Source organism: Sturnus vulgaris, chromosome 5 (genome assembly GCF_052056855.1).
Source record: "Sturnus vulgaris isolate bStuVul1 chromosome 5, bStuVul1.hap1, whole genome shotgun sequence".
In the NCBI taxonomy this organism is placed as follows: domain Eukaryota; kingdom Metazoa; phylum Chordata; class Aves; order Passeriformes; family Sturnidae; genus Sturnus; species Sturnus vulgaris.
Window position 1 is genome coordinate 62,877,023 of NC_142247.1, and position 22,913 is coordinate 62,899,935.

General features: G+C 37.6%; 1 protein-coding gene across 2 annotated transcripts in view; it reads left to right on the top strand.

The window, feature by feature from the left end:
• Window positions 1-18,436, top strand: part of PTPN12 (protein tyrosine phosphatase non-receptor type 12) — a 70,574-nt gene extending 52,138 nt beyond the window's left edge. Inside the window, exons 12-18 of one of the 2 annotated variants that reach the window (XM_014869054.2) lie at window positions 1,962-2,047; window positions 9,600-10,561; window positions 13,478-13,555; window positions 14,862-14,950; window positions 15,884-15,914; window positions 16,415-16,531; window positions 17,132-18,436. In XM_014869054.2, the coding sequence (XP_014724540.2) occupies window positions 1,962-2,047; window positions 9,600-10,561; window positions 13,478-13,555; window positions 14,862-14,950; window positions 15,884-15,914; window positions 16,415-16,531; window positions 17,132-17,193 (1,425 nt within the window). In that variant the 3' untranslated portion in view covers window positions 17,194-18,436. The remainder of the gene's footprint in view (window positions 1-1,961; window positions 2,048-9,599; window positions 10,562-13,477; window positions 13,556-14,861; window positions 14,951-15,883; window positions 15,915-16,414; window positions 16,532-17,131) is intronic. The other variant, XM_014869055.2, reaches the window with a different exon arrangement.
• Window positions 18,437-22,913: the final 4,477 nt, after the last annotated feature.

Sequence of the window (22,913 nt, forward strand, 5' to 3'; positions counted from 1 at the left end):
TGCTCATGGCAGGATTAAATGGCCTTTGAAAGTCCCTTCCTAGACAAACTGTTCTATGATTCTATGAAAACCAAACAACTTTGATTGACTGCTGTGGGAACTTCAGTGGTGTTCATTTAAATGTGAGTGGCTTTTATCTGCTAATTGAATCTTACTCCAAAAAAACCCTGATAGCTACAGCTAGTGGTCAACAGGACAATGAACTCCCTGTGCAATTTCCCTGAAAGGGCTAACACGATCCATTCATTAAAGAACAATAGGGTATTTCTGCTGGAGTACTTGTGCAATGTTATATTTGACAGCAAGTTAATGGGGCCAGTTAGGGAAAAACAGTAAGAAAGATCAAATAGTTAATTTTTTTTCTTCACAGGTAAAGCTCCAGTTAACACTCTGAGGAATAGGATTTGATAATAGACTCTTCACAGTAGTCAACAGCAGTATGGTAACTTTTAAGATAAGTAATGGAAATTAAAAACATACAACTAATTAATCTAAATTTAAATTAAGTTAGTTAGCTTTTGAGGAAACTTGGAGTTTATCTTCCAAAGCAAAAACCACTCACTGAATTCAAATGCAACTATCACATCTGAAGCAGAAATTGAGTAGGGAGTTCCCTTTTGTTCTGTAAGACTAAAGAAGGTCAGTGTCTATCACCAGTCTCAACAGGTAGGCTGGCAGACAGCAGACCCTATTGCCTGAATGTGGTATTGTGCTTTGAAATGTATTACACCAATTTGGGATATTTGTTGTTCTCTTTTAAGATTGCTTTTCAAAAGAGAACTCCTTCAAGAAAAGTCTTTAGGTAAAATAAGCATTAAAGTTAAGAGAACACTAAGGCCCTCCTTGGTTTTCTTGGGTCTTTGGCTGTGGCACATGTTTGGAAATGGTATGTCAACTTTAGACTGTTCTGTTTTATGATTTTTAATCGTATATAGTTTTTTCCTTATTTTCACTTAGTGGCTGGGTTGTAGTTAAATAGTCGTCTTAGCCACTCTTGGGGTGCTGTGTTTTAGATCTGTGGTGAAAACAGTGCTGATGGTTGTTTTTAGCTAATGCTGCAGCTATTGCTGAACAGTGTTTGCACAGACAGGAACTGGCAAAGGGCCACCTGTGCAAGGTTATGAGTGATGGCTTTTGCATTGCTTGTTTTACTTCTTTTTATCTTGTCCACTTGTCCATTGCCTCCTAAACAATTTTGTCTTGACCCACGAGTTTTCCTGCTGTTCCTGTCTCCCCTCCAGGGATGGAGTGGAGAAATTAGAGAGGCTCTGTGGGGCTTAGCTTCCTGCCAGGGTTAACCCACAGTATTTTACATGTATGTGCATGTAAGTGTGTATGGATTTATAAATACGTGCATATATAAAATATGTCTTTTATATTTATGGTCCTAAAGGGAAATTAAAATCTTCATGCTTTGCTGAGTAAATTCAACTTGGTTGTACACTAATGGGAATTATTTGGGAGCGTTTTAGATCAATGTGTTAGGAGACAAGTGGGTAAGAGCTTTCTTATTTTCTTACAACACTGTAGATTATTCTTGTCTTCATTGGAGTGATTGTACAAGTAGAAATAATTAGACTGACTGGAAAATAAATGCTTTATTATCCAATTATTCATTTAATTATTCAACGTGAATAATTAGGAGGGTGTATGAGAGCTTGCTCACTACTAGAGAAAGATCAGCTTTTGAGTATTTATTTCCTCTAGTGGATTGTTCATTGGCAAGTGGACCAAAATGTTCAGTCAGAAAAATTTGAAGTTGGATACACAAGATAAAAAAATAATTTTGTGCATTTAGAATAGAGTTTTCAAAGTGATCTCTATATAGTAATCAAAAATAGGTCATATTGTTATATATTACTGCCAAGTGTCATTACAGATCTTTGGACCTCACAGTTCAAATATTGTGTGTATCGGCTTTACAGCCATGAGTAAAAATCCCCTTTTTTTCTTTTAATCAGGATGAAAATAATACAGAAAATGCTGTCAGTTCTTCAGATGCTGAGAAACAGGATTCTCCTCCACCAAAGCCTCCACGGACGCGCAGGTAGTTAACTGTGTTCCTGTAATATTTTGAGCTGAAAGAGGAATAAAAGATAGAATAAAGCTACTGATACCAAAAAGACTTAGGATGAATATGTTGTGTTTATAAATAGACATATATGTAATGCAAATATAAGTCTTTTAATTCACTCTAAATATAAGCTATCTTTGTGAAGTCGGTGTTTAAATAGACCACAACCTTGCAGTGATTATCTGTGAGTAGACACATTTACTAGTCAGATATGTTAGATCTACTTGTGCTTTAATTCTGCTAGGTAATAGTAGCAAAACAAACTTAAAATAGCCTCAAATAATGACTGAACCCCCATTTTTGGAGACAAAAATATACCCATTTATTCCAGAGAAATCTCAGACAAGTACTGCTTTTGACTAGTGTAAGGCAACCAAATGCTGTTATTATTGAGAAGAATTGGTCTCACCAATCCTTTTGTTCAGCAGAGGAAAATCTTCTCTAGTTCTTAAAATACCTAGTCATAGCTTTACAGAAGCAAAAAGCAAATCTGCACCAACAGATTCATCAGCCTAAAATGGGTACCCAGCCCAAGTGTTAAGATAGCTAAAGAAGCAACTCTCCTGAACTAGGTGTTCAAGTCCCCCAGATGGTTTGTAGAGAGCCTGTAGCAGCCTTTGTCAGATGATCTTGCCTGTCTTACATTGCCTGTAGTTAAATAGACATAAGGTGAGCACTTGGGTTTCCTAAAGTTGTCAAATGACATAAGAAACCACCAGCCAGTTGATATTCTTGTATAATATTTAGGCATAAGTAAAGTGTAATACCTTTAAAATAAAGAGATGGAAGTAATTTCTTTTTACAAAGAAATTACATGGTTGGTGATATGTAGGCAATATATTTGTTACCTTATTCAGATTTGATGGGAATGTGATTGTATTCAGTTATGTACATTAAGATTATGACAGAGGAGTCAATTAACCTGTGCTCATGAGTTCCAAGCTCTTGAAACTTAATCACTGAGCTTAGAAATATGGTTACTATCCAATAGATTATTTCCTTACTGTTTCCAAATGTTCCTTGAAATAATCTTAGGTGTACTTTAGTTTTATCATTTTTATATATTCATGTAATATTAACATATGTATAATTCATGTAATTCGTGTTTAAGCACACATCTGTCTTATCTGCACTGCATTGTTCTTTACTTGCTGCATTAAGTTAAAATCTTTTAATCTCTCCTTAAAGCCCGGGGTTTTTTTGGGCCTGTTTCCATAAAATCATACTTTCCCATCTGCCACCAGTGGCAGGCAGATTGGTTTCTTAGAGGTGAATAAATGGAAGCTTTTAGCAAAGCTGTTGTCTTTCTAAAATGGGGATTATTTTTGAAAAACAATTAATTAAACTACTCCTGGAAGATGCTTCTGAGGAAAGACTTTATTTGCTATTAGTCACATCTGCTCAAAATACCCACTAATGAGCATGGTTTTTTTTCTTGATGTGGGGGATAATTTTACAAATCTACAGCCTGATTCAGTAAGGACATAGAGGCAAGTTTGTGGATATTTCTGCATAGATTAACATCCTTTTCCTGGGGAGGATGGGAGAGCAGAATCAGTGAAACATTCTAATTTAATCCCCATGTTCACAAGGAAACATTTTTAGGTTGTCAGCCAAATGTGAACTTGAGTTTTACATTCACTGTCTCTGAACAGGTTACAAGCAAGTTGCTAAAGCTATTTCTGAAAAGAAAAAAGGTTTTTATATTCTTTATCATCTGTGTTGTAAATGGCTTTATAGTGTGTATTTAGTAAAGCAAGCTGCATTTTTAAAGGGAAGATTTAACATTTGCTTTGTTTTCTAAAGCAAAAAGGGCTATAGGGACTGATAGTGCAGAGTACTTTGGGCCAGCTTGATTTCAGGTGAACTTGCCTGAGATGCTCCTGAGTGAGCAGGAGGAAAGTTGGGATATTTTCTTGGCCTCAGGATGCTTGTTTTCCATATTGTTACTGGACTAAACCATGTTTGCCTTAGACAGGGAAGTCTGTGATGCCTCTTAGTTGTCTTCTGAGAGCCCCAGGTCTGCTGGATGAGATGGTGACATCTCCTTTGCAGCCCTTTCCACTGGCTAACCACTCAGGACATGGCAGAATTTTTCTGTCAAGGTGGCTTGCTCACTCTTCTTGTTCTGTTTGTAATATAATGAAATCATCTCAGTATCTTCTTTAGACTTTAAGATTTCTTCTTCTGAAAGTGCATCTAATATCATGTAAATTCTCTTGTCTGTGCTAAGGATGAGATATCACTAAAGACTTTCACCATGCAAGGCAGGAAGCTTACTCAGAGGTGTAGTTACTCCTTTTAGTACCTGCTTTGGCCTGGGTGTGTATTGGGAAAGGAGTGATACTTTCTAGGCTGCTTTTACATCTTCTTGGAAGTTATAAGTATCTTTAGGATATTGTTATTATATTGGTATTAAATTGGTGTTTTATTTGCTTAGGTCACCATGAAGCATCTACCTGTACTTGTTTTAGAGATTTTGGAATTGTACTGCCTTCCAATCTTTTCTCACCTTGTAATGCTTTAATGTAATTAAACTTGCTGTACAATATGTGAGTGTAGTCATTTAGCTTAATGTCTCTCTCCATTTGATGTCAACATAAATAAAATTCTAATATTACTCCTTGATTATTATAGAGGTAAACAAGAACAACTCATTAGTGCATACATCAGCACCTTATCCTAGAAATTACTTGGCTTGGCAGTTAATCACTTCTTATGAAAGGTACCTTTCTTTAGAGGACTTGGGATGGAAAGCCTTAGTTAGACATGTTCTAATTATTTTCAGGTTAAGGTAGGAAGAGGGCATAAGTAAGGTTTAACTTTATTAGATATAAGACTGCAAAAAACTTAAATTTTAGGTTTACAGTTCAGGACTGCACTTGATTTTTATGTGACTGATGTGTCAGAGGGAGCACCTCAATACCTTTAAGTATTAGTCCTTGAAATATTTGTGTGCTTAACAGTTGATTCTAAAAGTATTTGGGAAAAGAGGTGGTTTATTTTAGTCAGGCTTGGTTACAAAAAGTTCTTTATTTTAAAGTTCAAATCAGTTTGTAATCAAAGCATAAAGTTAGACACAAACTCATAAAAAGTGAAGATGATTTAACAGCTTTTTTGTATGCAGTGTAATGAAGAGCTCTGTGTTGCTGTCTGAAGGAGAAAAGGTGAAATACTGTAGCAGTTTAACTTCTCATCAGATTCTGTTTGGACTTCAGCCTAATGATAGTAAATACATTTCCAGGGTTATGTGTTATTCTGTTTCATTTCAAGCCCTGCAAACCATCTCTTTCTATCTCCTGCAAAGCTAAGCTAAAACTCATTGGTGGGTGTTCCTTCTTTGTTAACTGTCTCTAATTTGTATGCCACAATTAAAAAAAAAAATCAAAAAGCCTCTGTAAGTAAATTTTAAGAGAGAAATTCACAAGCTAGTTATTTTTATTAATTCATTGTACTTTTATATAAATTATTTGTTGTACATTTGCAACAGCTTCACTCACTGGAGTGCAGCTTTTCTTTCATGTGGATGGAAGTGATTTAATGCTGAAGTAGAATAATGTGGTTGTCTAGCTTCAGCCTGCTTATGTTGAGTTTAATTTCCCTATTTTAATTATGAGGGAGGATGTAGAGCTTGGTATCTATTTTTGGTTGTTCATAGCAGCTGCATTCCATGACCTTGGCATCACTCTCTTTTATTTGAAATACCCTGCAGTATGCTGCATAGAATAACCATGGATTACTTAAGGCTTTTTTTCTTTTGAACACTGGCCAAGTTTCATTTAAATCTGAACCCATTGTGCATACTTGTAGTAATAGAGCTCTTTTCCATTAGAAGTGGAATGGATTAGATTTTAAAACATTTTAAAAATGTATAATGTACTGCAGAAAAAGCAATAAATGCCTTTTTTCATGTATACATTTTTTATTTAAAGCTGTGGGAAGGCTGGTGTTGGGTTTTTGTGGTTTTTGTTTTTTTTGTTTTTTTTTTTTTTTTTTTTTTTTTTTTTGTTTTGTTTTGTTTTTTGTTTTTTTTTTTTTTTTTTTACAAATTAGTACTTTTGACAAATTGTGTCTAATTGTTACTATGAAAAATAATTTTTAAAAGTTGTTATTGCCTGACACCTGAGAAGCCGCTGGCACTAGGGCACAGCTGCTCAGGCTGTGTGGCAGTAAAAGTGTATGAAAAAGCTGCCTTGATCACCCAGGGAAATTCCATATCCAGCTGTAAATGAGGAAGTGCCAGGTAGTGGCATTCCAAGATAATCAGGAGCAGTTGTATCTGAAGAGGCACTTGAAGGCTGAGTCATGACAAAGCTTTTTTTTTTTTTTTTTTTTTTTATCACACAGTGAGATTTTGCAACCGTATGTGTTTATATTTAAAGGTATAATACATGGAAGTCTACTTCTCTTACTTGAATGGCCTGGCTTTCTTTGGTTCACTGACTCTTTTCTGTCTTAATATCCTCTTTCATGAGCTTTCTGTTAGTTTCCTGGTATTTTAAATCAATCTGGTCTTACTATCTCATGTTGTTTTCAACAGTACTAGTAGTTCATTTTTAGATAATTTTCTAGAAATGTCTCTGAAGCATAGCTGTTGAAGGACATGCCCAAAGACAGCATTGTGCAGCAGCCCAAAATGGCCAAGAGTCACAAGACTTTTAGAAAAAAGTACTGCCAAACAGAGATCTTCTGAATGTGTCCATATCTTAATATCTCTGCTGTGTAAAAACAAACAGAAACATTATTTGCTATGCAGAACATGTGAAATAGAAAAATGCCAGTGAAATGGAAAAAATGTTACCTATTGGGATCCATTACCTAATTTAAAGAGAAAAGAATACATTAGTGTGCTATTTAGACATCTCAATTGCTGAGGACAGATATCTTTCAATATTTATAAGGCAAATAATTATTTTGGCAAATAATTTCTCATTTCTTCACTGTAAGCTCTCATTTAAGAATGAAGGAGTGATAATGGGGAACATCATAGTAGTTCTGTTGAGCTGTGTAGGAGGAAGTTGTTTAATCAACCTTTGGGCTGCTGATTTATGCAGCATTTCCTGTATCAGTTCTATGGATACATCTAAGGGAACTATTTGAATACAAGTGAGGCTCTGTTTACCATTGGATCAAAGGGTAGAGTGATTTTATTGAAGAGTAATTGGTGAAGAACTTAATGAATTTTGACTGGTATTGTGGACCTATAACCTTGTTATAGCTAGTTTAATGCTAATTTGCTCCTTTAGCTAATTGTAATACTTAATGTTAGATCTGTACCAGATAAGAAATTAGTTTTGCTGATTGCAAATAACTCTGGGTCAGGAAAATCAGGTCAATAAGGGAAAAACATGATTTTCAGTAGGAGGATTTAGTGGAGATTACTGATGAGCATCACTGCTGGTAAAAGGGGGCATGTAAAGATTTGTGCAAGTGGACTCACTGTCTCCCTCCCTGTCTTCTCCTCCCCAGTTGGAACAGAGGAGGGAATTCTCTTGTCCTTAGTGTGTATTAAGTTCAAGCAAGACTTATGTCGTCCCCCCCCTTTCCTATCTTATCTTTACTAATTAAGGCGAACAACTTGTTCTCAAGCTTATTCATTTTTCAACAACATCTAGAGGCAAGAGTTCCCAAATTACTACTGTCAAATTGCTTTGATATGCTTTGTATTTCTCCTGTTTTAATGTAAAGAAAAACTGCAATATACAAGTGCAGGGAGGAGAGGAAGAGAAGGAATTTGAGGCCCAACTGTTTGTGACAGGAGTCAGGCAAGGAATGGAAGAAATCACCCAGAATTGAAAGGGGATCTGTGGTTTTCCAGATACAAAGGTACAGGAACTTGTAGAAGATAATTTGGCAACTGGGAAGCTTGCAGTACTTGAGGAGGTTAGGATTTTCACAAACTGGGAATCCAAATGGTTCTCTGTAGTATGGAATCCCGTGTATAAAGATTTTAGTTCTGCAACCCATACTGCTATAGCTTGGTGCTAACAAAGGTGCAAGGATGAAACACATGCTGTAGCCTGTCCCAAGACAGGTATGCTTTTAGTTCTCTACAAGATTCAGTTGTGAGACAGTCCCTGGGTTTTTTTGGTTTGGGGTTTTTTCCTATATGTCATGATAGTCTCAAGAATTTGCACTTGCTGAGTCCTTCTCTTGGTTTGGAAGTAGGGAGCCAAAGTAGTACTTTGATTTTGCTCATTATGTGGCATGCAGACAAATAATGAGAGCCTGTCCAATGCCTTTCTCTTGTAGACAGAGTTCTTGTGCAATTGTGTGGTCCTTCTTAGGCTGGAGGGTCTCATGAGGGCAGAGTATAGGGGCAGAGAATTCCCTCCTTCCATGTGCTGGCCACACTGCTTTGCATGCAGCCCAGGACACGTGGTTGTTTTTTGGACTGTGAGCTGGTTTCTGTACACTGCTGGGTCATGTCCAGCCTCTCCTCTATCAGCACCCCCAAATCCTTCTCCACAGGGCTGCTCTTGGTCTGTTCATCCCCCAGTCTGTATGAGTGCCAGGGGTTGCCCCAACCCAGGTGCAGCACCTTGCCCTTGGCTTTGTTGAAGCTGATGATGTTCTCATGGGCCCACCTCTCGAGGTTTTCCAGGTCCTGCTGGATTTTTAAAGGAATGGAAATCATAAAAATGCCTCCATCGGTTATGCTAAATGTTTGTAGTCAACTACTCTGCGTTTAATCTGACCATATGCTTGAAGAACTTCTCCTTTTAAGTAGCTTGAGATAAACTGCAGTTCTAAGTGCTGTGGTCTCACTAATATGCACTGTAATTTGGATCATAAATTCTACTGGGAATATTTTTTATGTTGTACATACCTCATGTCGGCTAAATTTGGTTTGCGACTAAGCGGAGACTATTAAATACACAAACATAAAAATAAAATCCTCTTGGGTATGTATAGGAAAATAAAATGGAAGGAAGACATTCAGTGTTAAGTGGGCTGTAAGGATTTTTTTTTAAAGAAATCTTTCTTGGCTTTATTGAAATTTCAATTCCATATGTCAAGTTTCTCAGAGCCACTTAAGGAAAAAAGTAGTGAAATGCTGCCACAAGAGGGCCTGTCTAGCAATGTCTTTGCAAAATGCTTCTGGGAAAGGATGTGAGCAATCTTTGAACTATTAGTGAGGACTAGTTGTGGCCTGAATGAATGTCTTTGTGATGTTTTGAAAGATATTTTGAGTGTGTTGTCTTAATTCTTGCCTACTCCACTAGTAATATTCTATAACTGTTCTCCGTGTGCAATGGAAGCTCTGTGTAGAGTTTGATACTAATATTACAGCATTAGCTACTTGTCTTGGGGTGACTTTATGATGCTTGTATCCCCAGTTGTCTGTTCTGTTGGTGTTGAATATTGAGTTCTGCAGCTTTAAGACTGGTTCCAGGAGTGAAGGGGGAGAGAAGAGGCAGAATTGATCCAAACTGTCTTCCCTGGGAAGTGGGAGATGGATAGATACCTAAAATCTTGTAAAAATCCATAAAACTTAGACAGTTGTGTCTTGGTTGTTTTGCAGTTGCCTTGTAGAAGGAGATGCTAAAGAAGAAATCTTGCAGCCTCCAGAGCCTCAGCCAGTACCACCAATCCTAACACCATCTCCCCCATCAGCTTACCCAACAGTCACTACGGTGTGGCAGGACAATGACAGATACCATCCAAAGCCAGTTTTGCACATGGTTTCTTCAGAAAATTCAACAGACCTCAACGAGAATTATAATAAATCCACAGAACATTCAGGGAAGAATGAACCCAGTGAACACACAGAGAAGAGGCTGGAGCGCAACTTAAGTTTTGAGATCAAGAAGGTGCCTCTTCAGGAGGGACCACGAAGCTTTGATGGGAACTCCCTGTTGAACAGGGGACATGCAATTAAAATTAAGCCTGTGTCATCCTGTGTAGTTGATAAGAGCTTTAAGCCACAGGAACAGATTTCAGGGGATTCATTTGTAGATGCTTCTCAAAACTCATGTATGGAGTACAGTGTGCCACAGTCTAACACAGCCTTAATATCTTCACCAGAAAGTCTGCAGAGTCAGCAGGTGTCTGATACCCCACCCAGACCAGATCGTCTGCCTCTGACAGAAAAGGGACACGCCACGTGGTCACTACATGGGCCTGAAAATGCACTGCGTACGTCCGTGTCTGAAGAGCTGTCTTCAGACACCTTGTGTCACGGTGTTAAAACTCTCTCTCTAGTATCAAACACCCCGGCTGAACATCCTTCCAGTGACACTGTTGATCATACTCCTCTTTCTGTTCGAGCACCCCTGTGTTTTACTAATCCTCTCCATGCAGATGATTCTGACACGGATGAGGACTTTGACAGAGCCATGAGCAAAAGCGCATCCAATGTGTCAACCGCAAGTGCCACAGTCTCTGCTGCCACTAATACTGAAAACATTTCTGCCAGAAAAGTATTGCCAATGTCTATTGCTAGGCAAGACTTAACAGCTGTAACATGTTCTGAAGATGGCAAAGGTAGGTTTCACTGAGGTTCAGAAGTGCTGCTTTTTATCTAGCTGCATCTGTAGAGTTGGACAACATAAATTTCTTTGCAATGCAATTTTTGAAATGTAAATACAATCGGTGCAGTATGGCAGCTTCAGAGAGGGCACAACTCTTTTTCCTGACAGCTTTCAGTTTGCATGTGAGCTGTTTTTGGTATATAGTACTACAGACCACGATTAGCTGCTTCAAAAACTGTACTGTGAGCTTTATTGTGAGCATTTGTTTAATGCTTTATTTATAATGCCTTCCTGTAGGTTTGAATGTAATTGTAGTTTTCTATGTTATTATTTGGTGCCTATTTTTTCTCTATGCCCAGTTTCATGGAAGTGTCTATAAGAATTGGGGGTTGACTAGTGAAAGCATTTCCAACATGCTTGTGCAAATACATAACAATTTCATGCTTATTGGTTGATGTGCTGTTCCTAAAAATGTAGATGTAACCTCATTTACTGCGTTGGTCTTTGAAGTTGCTCATGATGTGGTTCCTGCATGTTAATAGTGTTGTAATTATTTAGCTGTGCTTTCCTCTTTTTTTATATGTGGCTGGGGGTGATAAGCTAATACAGCTGTTCATCTAAAATTCCTAGTTATGCTTTATTAGCACTAAATAATTTTAGTGGCTTTTTATCTTTTACTACTTTTTTGAGGTGGTGGTTTTTTGTTTTTTTTTGTAAAAGTTTGCAAGTTAGAACATCATTTATTGAAGGCAAAAGGTCCCAAAATACGCAGGTGTGGATTTCAGTCAAGCTGGCACACTTAGAGCAGGTGGAGGACAGAGCTGGGAAGAACAGATTAGGTCTTGGTAACTGCTTGTGCCAAGCCCAACCAAACAAGAAGTAAGGCTGGGGAGCTGAAGGAAGAACATGAACTCCTGGATCCAGCTCAGACTCCTGTGCTTGGTGCTGCTTACAGTGATGGCCTCACCTCAGGAGTCTGCACAGACTTCATGACTTTCTGAAGTGAAATGGGGCTCAGTGTATGATGCAAGAAGCAGAACCAGCTGAATTGAAAATACTGGCTTTGTGAACTGAGTGTTCATCAAAAGTCATATATCCAGAGATATGAACTGTTGTGCAGCCTTAATAACAATCTGTTTCTGTAGATCTTGATAGAGATCTGTAGCTACTGTGAATTGTATCTATAGATCTATAGATTTTGGGACATTTTGTAAACACAGGACAATCCTTGCACATACCTGTATATTTTTAACACTGTGACTTAAAAGAGATGCTCTGCAGAGCAGTCCTTTTGTCATAGTTATTTCAACTTTGCAAGCAGTTCTCCTTGGATTTGTTTTATAGATTTATAGGCTATTGTATTTTTTCTTTTAGCCGGAATTTTTTTCTTCCTTCCCAGAGCAATCATTGTTTATCACTGTTTGGAAATTATCACCTCTCTGTGCATCTCATTATGTAGATGCTATAAGAACATGCAAATAAAATAAGCAATATGTCATAAATATGATAAAGAATTGGAGAAATGTCACTCTAGAATTTGTTTCATGTAACTGTGTATCAGAAACATCTTGAAATAACGGTAGAGCCCTTGTGCTGCTGGTATGTTGATGATTTCACAGGAATCGATTAAAATTCTAGCATTAACTTAATCATTTATCTCTTGTTAATAAGGGTGTATCTCTTCCCCATTTGTATGATAGGGAACACTTCCCATTTTACATTCTGGTTGCAGGGCTTGTAATCCCTCTAGGACTCGAGAATATAGGGTTAGATCACTTTGCACCAGTGATCCTAAACCCTGTGTACAGTGGCATTCTCATTTTCACAATGTGGCTGCAATCACCAGTGAAACTTGTCTGTGAGCTTACCAGCATCCTAATTGCCTAACCATAACTGCTGGTGTGCATGATCCTTACCACGCAGTTAAATCTTCTTTCTCATTCAAATGAAGTGAAAAGTAGTTGTAGCCTGAGGTAAAAGGGAAAAAAACCCCAAAAAACAGAGAGAACAATGAAACAGCAACAACACCAAAACAAAACCCTAAAAACTCATTTTCAGTTAGTGCATATCCATAGCAATTTTATTTGATGGTTTTATAGAGGTCCTTTCTGTCATTGAAGGTTTTCTTGTGCTGTATAGTGCACTTGAGATGGAGCAGGTCTCAGAAGTCACTTGGAAGACGATGGCTTGTAGAACTTGATGGAATTCTGTCCCTGCAGCAGCTGGGCATGCTGGCACTCAAGCTTCATGGCTTTATTAGTTGAAATGTATCTTTGTATTTTTGAATCCTGTGCAGACTACAGTTGTCAGATGAGATTTCTTATGGCAGCAGCTATTTTAAATTGTTTTAAACCTGTAATTGCTACTCCAAATTTCTTAGCTGGTCAGAGAGGGGCTTTTGCTGCCAGAATAGCTTGTGTTAGTACACTCCTGGGAGGTGAGAGGGAACAGACTGGGGATGGGATGTGGTACTGGCATGTCTCCTCTGGCTCCTATTTACCCTTCTGCCTAGTAAACCTTGCACTAGGCTTTCTAACCATGTTAGTGGTGTGGGAGCCAGTGGGCCTCACCATGGGCTTGGTAAGCAAAACTGAGACCTGAAAGAATGAACAAAAAGTACTCATTGGAGTTACTGAGGGTTTTTTGCCTCCAAGTTATTTAGACTGAAAATGTGTTTTTGTTTTCTTGCTTGCATAACACATAAACTGATCCTACGCCCTTAATGTGAAGTTAATGTTGTTAGATGAAGTTGCTCCATAGTGTTAGTATGGTAAACCAAAATGTTTTGTAATACTTGGAGCAAATTTTTCTTTTGCTTTAGACATTATACCAAGTTTAGGATTATCTCATATATGAAAAGATCAACTTCTAAAAGCCTAGGAGAAAAATCTCTGTTTTTTAACTTATCTAAATGTCATATTTGATTTAGATGCTGATGCTAGTGAAGATTGCTCTCCCCCGCTCCCAGAAAGAACACCAGAATCATTTGTATTAGCAAGTGAACAGAGTGAGTTTTTGATGTTTGGTGATAATTTGAGATAAAATGCAAAGACCATGTCAGTATTGTATTTGAGTAACCCTGATTTTTGGTTAGTATGTTGGAGCAAATTGTAAAATGGAATGAAATCTAGCATGTGAAGCAGCTTATTTTGAGGTTTAACTTTTACACATCCTTGAATACAGAGAAATTATTTTTCATTATTGACTAATTATGATGTTATGTGATAGTTAAGTAATTGGAGACATCAATAATAGCAGAGCTGGTTTTCAGTCTGAAGGGTGAGGAAATGAGATGATACAGTGGGGAGATGCAGTACAGTTAGGGAATTTCCCAGCTATTTTTTGCTACTGCTCCCAGGTAGGGAATGGGCATGCACATGAACAGTGTTTATCTGATTCCCAAGATGATGACACTTCATTCTGCACTGCATGTAGTGAACAAGCCCAGTTTGTTAAGTTTAATGTAGTTCACTCTTTGTGTCAAAAGGGTAACTGCAAGAGAAAGCTGACACTTACAGATGATGTGCTCCTATTTTCATAGTCCGTTCATCAAGCCAGTAATGGCAGAATACAAAACAGATGAATTGAAATGATCAACTAGGTAGATGCTTGGTATCTTCCAGAAAGCTTAAAATGATGTAGTTATTTACTGAGACTATTGTTTAGTGTCATTTTGAAACTACAAAAATTTTGGCCCAAGTAGTTAATCTAGATATTTTCAGCATGAAAATGCTGAAGTTTAATAAATGTGTTCTTTGAGCATCATAAGCATAGGTAATTCAGAGTCAATGTCATCCTTTCTTTGGATGTTACCGACCTGATGCTTTTCTTTGACTGCAAAAGGACCAAAGCTATTTTCTTAAGAAAAACCAACCAAACAAAACAAACAAAAAAAACCTCTCCAGGACTGGAATCACTAAAACCACTTCCATTTTATTTGTCTTTTTGCATGATGTCAGTGAAGGACAGGTGTGGCTATTCTGACTTGTATGTTTACTTAGGATATCTGAAAAACACAGACTATTACTGCTGCTATAACAGAAGTTCTAAAATATCCTTGAAAAGGAAGCCAATTCCCCTGTTGATTAGGAACCCCTAAAGAAACAAAATTAACCTCCTCAATGTAGTCTTGTGCTTTGAGTTATATTGTGGTATTTTGCCTTTTCCAGAGCACTTTTCATGTAAAGAGATTTTAATGTTTTTACAGGCATTTAATCTAAAAAAAAAAATTTAGAGCACATTTCTAAGGTTGTGTACTAATGCTTCATCATGAGGAGAACTGAAGTATGTTGAGTTGATTTAATTCTTCCTAGGCACACCCTTGCTGAAGCCAGTTCTGATTGCACAGTCAGAGTGGAGCACGTTGCGTGATCAACACCAGCCTGAGCAAACATCCTCCACAGTAAGTGCAGCAGACAAGTCTGTACTAATCAGTCGTTTCTGGTTTGGTTGGGAGCTACAACAAAAACTAAAATACATACTTGTGAGAAGTTGCAGCTGTTGGTCATCTGCAACTGGCCAGTTTTTCCTCTGCCTGAGCAGCTGAATTGATGTGAAGAGCATGTTTTCTTTGCAAGAAAATAATGTTTTTCTAAGGGCAGCAAAACTTTTAAAAGGAGTAATACTAAATATATGTTCAACTATGGCCTTAAGAGTGTAAATATGCTGCTTTTAAGGGAGTGTGCTGTCTGCCCTTAATGGATCTTAGGCTGATTCAAACTGGAAGAGAACAGCAGTCTCTCATCCAAACTTCTGCAGGGCCTCAGCCCAGGCTAACCAGAGCTTTTTCCAGCTGGGTCTTGAAAATCTCCAGAGATGGACACTTCTTATCATCTGTGGGCAACCGGTTTCACTGCCCGAAAATGGTTTTCCCTTATGTTCATATTTATTTTAAACAAACCATTTTTGCCCATCAGATTTCACTTTTCACTCATTCAGCTCACAGCCATCCTGCATGAACAGCTGGGAAAACTTTTTACATTTGTCACTTATTTTTATGTGCCCCCAATACCTCACTTAAAAATATGAAAAAAGATAGATGTAAATTTTCAGGGACTGTAAATGTAGTGTGAGAACTAACCTATCTAAATTTGCAAATAAGTTGCAGTGTCATGTTTTCAAATTTTTATTAAATGCTAAGGTTCTAATAGTAAATTCTCATACTAACTACGGTAGCATTTTTTGTCAATATTGAGTCAAGTCAAAAACGTAGAGGCAAATAAGTATTTCCGTGAATGTTAGATGGTTTTGGTGATGTTTTCATAATCTTAAATTTCTGACTTTTAGTTTTTTGGAAGTGATTTGTGTAATTATTTTCTGTATCTCTCATTAACAGGGTTTGAAAACAACTTCACCTGTACTACCTGGTAAGCGGGGGAAAAGGTTTTCTAATTTTCTTTTTCAAAATACATTTTTCCTACTGAACAAAAATTTGCCTCAACTTGGTGTTTGCTCTGAAGATATCTAAGTATATTGTCAAATATATTTTACTAAATATATTGTTACCTATGATGTCTAAGCACCTTTAGTTTAGAAAGAACATGAACAGATGCCTTTATGTTGATGTATTAAATGGCACTGTGAGCTTTTGCTATAAATAGATTCTATGTGGGATTTCAGCTATCCATAGGAACTAATAGAAAATAATAATCGAGATTTGGAAAGCAGGATTATATTGCTGTCACTGAACATCTACTTCATAAATAATTTTCATGTTTTGCTTTTAGGAAATGAGAAATTGGCTTTCAAAGCTTTGTTTTTGTAAATAGTATTTGCTGCTAGTTCTTTTCTGGACTGTAATGACAAGTGGCATTGCCACAGTGGTGCCTAAGTGAATGTTACAGTGAGGGGTCTGTGTGTTTTCCAGATCGTCCTGAGAGAAGCAACAAAACACCAACTGACATCTTACCTCAGATTCCTTTTTCTGGTTCCCCTGATACAAGAGGTCAAATTCCAGAATTTCCTGCAGAAGTAACAGATATTGGTAATTACAATTCTTTCAGAATATAATCACTAGATGACTTAAACAGCGAATTCACTATCTGTACTGGTTTGGATAGCTGTTACTACTGCCTCCCTCCAACTCACTGAGATGCAGAACCCAGATAAATAAGCCTGCCTACCCTTTTCAGCAGTGCTGAAGGAGTTTTCCCCAGAATAAATGATTAAATAATTCTTGACTTTGAAAAAATCCTGAAGTGTATAAAATATAGAATTTGTCAGATGGGTTATAATTTTTGTAAAGCACTGGAATCTTCCACAAATAATACCCAATAACTGCTTAGGTATGCAGAGAAGGAGAAGAAAAAATAACAAAGACTGTAATACTGTATTTATTGAAAAGTACTTTCCAGTGAGGTTTAAGTACTGAACTGTAATTGTATAGAAATTCTTCATATTTGTATTTCCTATGGCCAGAGTGCCTTCAGAATTCCTTGTATAGCAAAGTTGGTTTTTAGCCCTGAGAATAAATCTGTGCTGTAAGAGCTGAAGCCATGTCTTAGTGATCTTCTGACTGCTGCCAGCCTTTCTGAGCCTGTGTTGTCCCAGCAGACACAAGTATTAAATACATTTCTTTCCTTAGGTTTTGGTAACCGCTGTGCAAAGCCCAGAGGACCAAGAGAGCCACCCTCAGAATGGACATGATCCAAGAACCAATGGACATACTATCAATAAATTATACTGGAAAACTCAAGTGCCACTGAGAACTAGAGAAATAGTGTTCCACTTTCCTGGGGGGGCAACTAACACAGAGCAGTGTAGATCTAACTATCAATGGTACATTCTTGCAGTGCATCCCATGCAAAACCTGACACAGGTTCACAACAGTGGATTCCAGTATTACAACCTTTTGCTGGGGCCATCTACCTGCCTTACTACACTTAGGAGAAAGTATTACATATGATTTATTTTGTAACTTCAAGTATTATTGCCTTAATGTCTTTTAACCCTGTTACACGCTGCTTGTAGACATATGTTAATATAGTAATACTTTTGACAGATTGTGTTTATGGACTACTTTTTGCTAACATTTGATTACCATGTATGCATTATTTTGTATATGTACAGGGCAAGTAAGTATATAATTTGATAAAGTTGCAATCATAAAATATTAACAGAAGATGTAAGAAATCTCTGCATGATCTAAATTTTTGTGTACCTTATTTGTAAGTTATTTGCCCTGAAGTTTTAGAAAATAGTTTCTGGGGTTTTTTACAAAAATTGCTGGACACACACATCCAGAATTGCAGGTTAGCAGAGATAAAGATTGTAATGCATTTTGTAAATTGTAAGCAAAAGGTTATTTTTATATTATATACTGTTTAATTGTCAGACCTGATTTGTTCTGGTTTTCATCTAGTCATGGAGATTCAGTAAGTGCCTTGGAACAGTATTGAATTCTCTTAGCCTGTGTATGTTACTTCAGTGTTTTGAGTTCATCTGGAATTAGATTATCAAAAATATTTGTATGTTTCTTAGTATATTTGACCTGCCAGTAAAAGAGAAACCATTTTACATAATCAACACTCTTTAGTTTTCATTTTAATGTTTCATCAGTTGCAATCTTTAGAAAGTTCATCTCTATCACCTTTCTGTATAGTAGGATTTTACGGTTATAGTATGGCATGTTTCTAATTTGGGAAAACCAGAACACACTGGTAAAAGGACTGTTTCAATACCACTGTCTTCTCTTACAGATGGGGAATACAATTTATGTTGTTCAGCGACTGTGTATGTAAGAAAGCAACTTATATGAAGGTTCACCTGGAGCCCTTGCAGCCACACTGTATCTTGGCAATATATTATGTCAAGAGTTAATCCTTATAAGGATTCCTTACTTAAACTTTTCTGTAATACAATCTTTAAATTAAAGAAAGTAAAAATCTCACTCTGGGTGTTTTTACTCTTAAGAAAGAAAACTGTGTCCAAAAGCAAAGTGTAAGAGAGTGAAGGATGGCAGTCTGGCTTAGCTTACAGATCTCATACTTGAACAGAACACTGACACTCAGAACCTTATTTTTAGTAACTACTTTAAAAGTTCTGGCTAGCAATAATGCCAGAGAAGCAAAGAAGAATGTTTAGAAGAAAATGTTCATTTTAGGTAGTGAAACTGTATTGATCTGAACTTTAGATGGAAACATATTCTGATCTACTACTTGTACTTTTAGTATCTCTGCTAAAAGAGAGCTAATGCCCTGATAGCAGCTCTGTTGTGACTTCCTGAAGGTACATTACTTGCAATTACAGTCTCTGGCTCGGGGTTTAATCACCATGTGCTTTGTACATGTGACAGACTGCTAAGCTGGGGAGCTCTTTCAAAGAACTGTGTGCGCTATAAATACTTCCCATGGATGTAGTTTTGCAGTTATTCATTTAAAAATAAGTAATTCAGTGATATATGCCATCTGGGATAGCCAATATCAACTATATTCCTGATTTGTAAACAGTTCAGACAGCTGGACTGTTCTGCAGTTGGCAGAATAAGACTTGACTGAACTTTGTATTCCTTCCTTTGTGTTGCAGATGATTAGCTCAGACTTTCACTCTTACAGAGCTCCTGTGAGTTTGTAATGCAAGATGGGCTGTCAGGACCCCTGGGCAGTCCAAATCACTGGAACTTTTGGGGAAAAAAAAAAGTTAAATAAGAAAATATGTTTTGGATGTACTTTTCAAGGATCCCTTCCGTTTTTGTCCACCAGTAAAACACAAATCTGTGCAGGTAGTAGATTTTCTGTATTTCACAGATGAATTTTACTTAACAGCAAAGGCTAACCCAAATCTGTGCACTACATACATGCCATCTGGTTATGTTTAATTAAAGTACATCCAGGTTCATCTTTCTTTCCCCTCTTTGTTTTGCAGAGATTTGGTTCATATTCCAGGCTGAGTTTGTCACAGAAAAAAAACTCAAAGAAATGTTGCAGCCTTTCTTTGCTTTGGTGATGAAAAACTGCAATTGTCCAGTATGGATTTCTGTTTCCTTTGACAGAGCTGATTCATGACTCACTGTTCCCTGCTTTAGGTCTTATATTTTCACCTATTGTATTTCAGATAAGCTGGCGGTTTTAAGAGCAAGGTGAAACCTCCCCAATGTCGTTATTTTCTGTATCTGCTCTTGTGGGTGGTACAGAGATAACTGCAGGTCTGGATGCTTTACACTGGGGAGTTTCACGTCATAACTTTGAAATATTATCATCTTAACAGCTTCATCAAAAAACCAAAGACCTTTCCTTGTGATTTATTTGAAATGGGATCTAAAAGGGTTTATAGCATTACATTGGCTTGTAAATTATCACTGAAGCCATTTTGTACATATATTGAAATCAATCCTGTTTAGTTCCAGTCTTATGTGTTATTTTTTCTGAAAACGGTCTTCAACTTTCATCTCTGAAGTGCAGCTTTTCAGGCATTGACTTGATCACTGTAGCAAAGAAGTAATGCTACTCAACCCAGCTATTTTTATTCATAACCACTGCATTTGCTTGTTTGTCCTTCATTATTTTTCTAATATACCATTTATTATTATTCTAAAGGTATTAATATTGAATTAAGTCATGCAGTGAATTATCACATCAAAAAAGATTGAGTTCTCTATGTTTTAAAAATGTGAATTCTCAAGACTCAGAAGAAAGTTGACCTCTACCAACACCATTGCTTATCTCTATTACTCGGCATATTTAAGGGTTTTTTTACCTTAGCATTGATTTGGCAGGTAACATTCTATTTTCGCAGTAATTAGAGCATTACACCAGCATTTTTATTTCTTATCTGCTAGGAAAACTTGCTGCACTTACACGTAATTTTCCTTAAAGAAGTTTCTAACTTGGGAACTGAGTAGAACAGTGAAAATCTTTAAGAATTACCTCTGGGTCTTTGTGTGTTGGAATCTTGGATTGGGTTTCTTTGGAGATAAATCTCAGAATGAATGAAGTATGATGCAGTGACTGGGCAGTGTGATAACCCTGTGCTGCTGGAGCAGTTGCTTTTAGCTGCAGGTCAGACTGTTGGGAAGCACTCAAATACAAAGCTCTTGCCTGCTGCACAACCCTGACATGCTGCAGTCAGAGAAAGGGAACCCAGCAAGAGAAGGTTGGACTGGGGAAAGACTAGCAATGAATATTGCCTTCAAAAGGGGGTTTTGAAGAGGAACAAGGAGTTAAGGACTTTAGACAATGGAACTGAGCAATCACATACAACTGCACACAACTAAGGCTTTGAGAATTTTCTCAAGGCTTGAGAGAGGAGTAACATCTCTGTGCAGTATAAACAAACAAATCACAATTCCTACAGCCCATTGCCAAAGAAGGGCCTTTCTCACAATCTCAAAATGCTCTTCAGCTCATGAGAACCTGAAACCCTTTCCAAGGGAGGTTATCCTGTGTGGGCTAAAGAGCAAGACTAAATGCATGGAACACGTGGACCTAGGACCGGGCATAGATGGGGCAAGGCAGCACAATGCACCGACTGCTCTGGAGCCCTCCAAGTATCTAAAGCCTGTTCAAACAGCAAGGCTGTGAAGTGGCTAGTAATGGGCTTAGTAACAACCAGTAATAGCCAGGCTCTCTGATGTGATTTTTCCTAACCATTTCAATGTGTGTACTTAATCAAAACACAGGTTTGTCAAGTGTTGGGTCAAACAGACCAAGAAAGTAAGTGTTTTCTTGGCTGCAATGCCATCGTATTCTCAAGATCTGTACCAAATGCTTCACTTCATTGCTTCTAGGACCACATGGCAAAAGCTTAGTATTTGCAGTCTTAAAACAGTGAGTAAATAAAATGTTTGCTGTTTTGATCTATTCAGTCATAGTTGCTGTAACAGTTCTTTAAAAACTTGATTCTTGCCTCTGAAATTGTATTGTGTTTGCATGAAGAACTTACTGTGGTGAAGCCAAGGTAAGAAATCAGTTTTGCATTTTGGCTTAAATCATGTAAAGTTACCTACCCAGTGCATGTAAACAGCCGTGGTGAGCTCAATGCAGGTATTCATTCATGGGTGTTGTGTGTAGGTGTTTGCAGTTCTGGGGCACTCATAAGGACAGGGGTTAGCTGTGCCTCAGGCACTGTGACTGAGCTCCACAGATTTCAGCCAGTGAGGTGGAAGTTGTCTTTCACATTTACAATTCCTACTTTGATCCACAGAGTTATAGTCCTTAATATAAAAGATCACAGGCAGGTAAAAAAAATTGATCTTTTGGGTCGGTAGTGCTACAGTCTCATGGAGAGCTTAACTGTCAAGTCAAAAGAAGAGCTGGACTTGGATCAAAGATGATCCCATTTTTCAAACATGAAGTATCAAATACTGCCAAGCTTTTCTGATTACTCGACTCCACTTATCACCAGCAAGCACCTGGTGTGTGGTTCCATCCTTGTATATATTCCACCTGCTACATCTCTGACCTAATGTTAAATGGACCAAGAAATCCCATCAGGTTCATAATCTGAGTGTTTTCAAGTCTTCTGCTACATTTGTTCAAATTTTTGTTTGCTTCCTTGCTGTTTCCACATTAAATGGTATATTCATTGTTCAAGTGAGCCTGGAGAAGTTGGCAGGAAGAAGACACAGGCCTTGTGAGGAAACATGCCAGCTCTGGTGTTCATTGGCTGTAGCTGTTCTTTTATTTGCTTCATCTCCAAAATGTATATGCTTTATGGTGAATATTTAACTTTATAATGTCAATTACACATTTTATTAGCCCTGCCCAGTGCACTTCTTGTCTTAGGGTTTCAGTCTTGCCTGCACTGAACACTTTTGCTGTAAGTGAAGGAAGGTTGGGCCTGGTACATTCTGATTCCACGTTACTATAGTATCTGGATACAACTGAACCACCAGTGAAAGGCTGGCAGTTCTGTTAAAAATAGTGATAGAGCTTCTGATCTGTTTCTTTAGAGACAATCAAAAGCTAAAATAACCATCCCTGTGAACTCCAGTAGGGAATCTAGGGTTATCTTTCCCATTGATGAGAGTGGTCCGTACCATCAGGCTTTTCTGAAAAAGCACTTGTACACTGGTTTTTATAAAAGTTAATTTAAAAATTATTCATAACTCAGGTCACGAGATTCATGGGGAGTAATGTGTGAGAGCTTCAGAAGTGAAGCAAGTTGCCTGGATAAAATGATGCAAAGAATGGTCTCTGCTTGATGTGTGGTAAAAGGTGAATCTGGCAGTGTTAGGAAGAATAAGGAACACATAATGCCGGAGGAGAGGAGGTGGGAAGAGCTGAACTGTAGCAAGTGCAAGGGGGAAACTGTCTTTGCCTGTGAGTAGTGAACTTGTTAAGCAGGTTCCCGGTTTTGTAAGCTCCTCAGAAGGGCAGAGAGGTGTGGTTAGGTAACAGGAATGCAGCACGAGGTAGATGCTTCTTTAA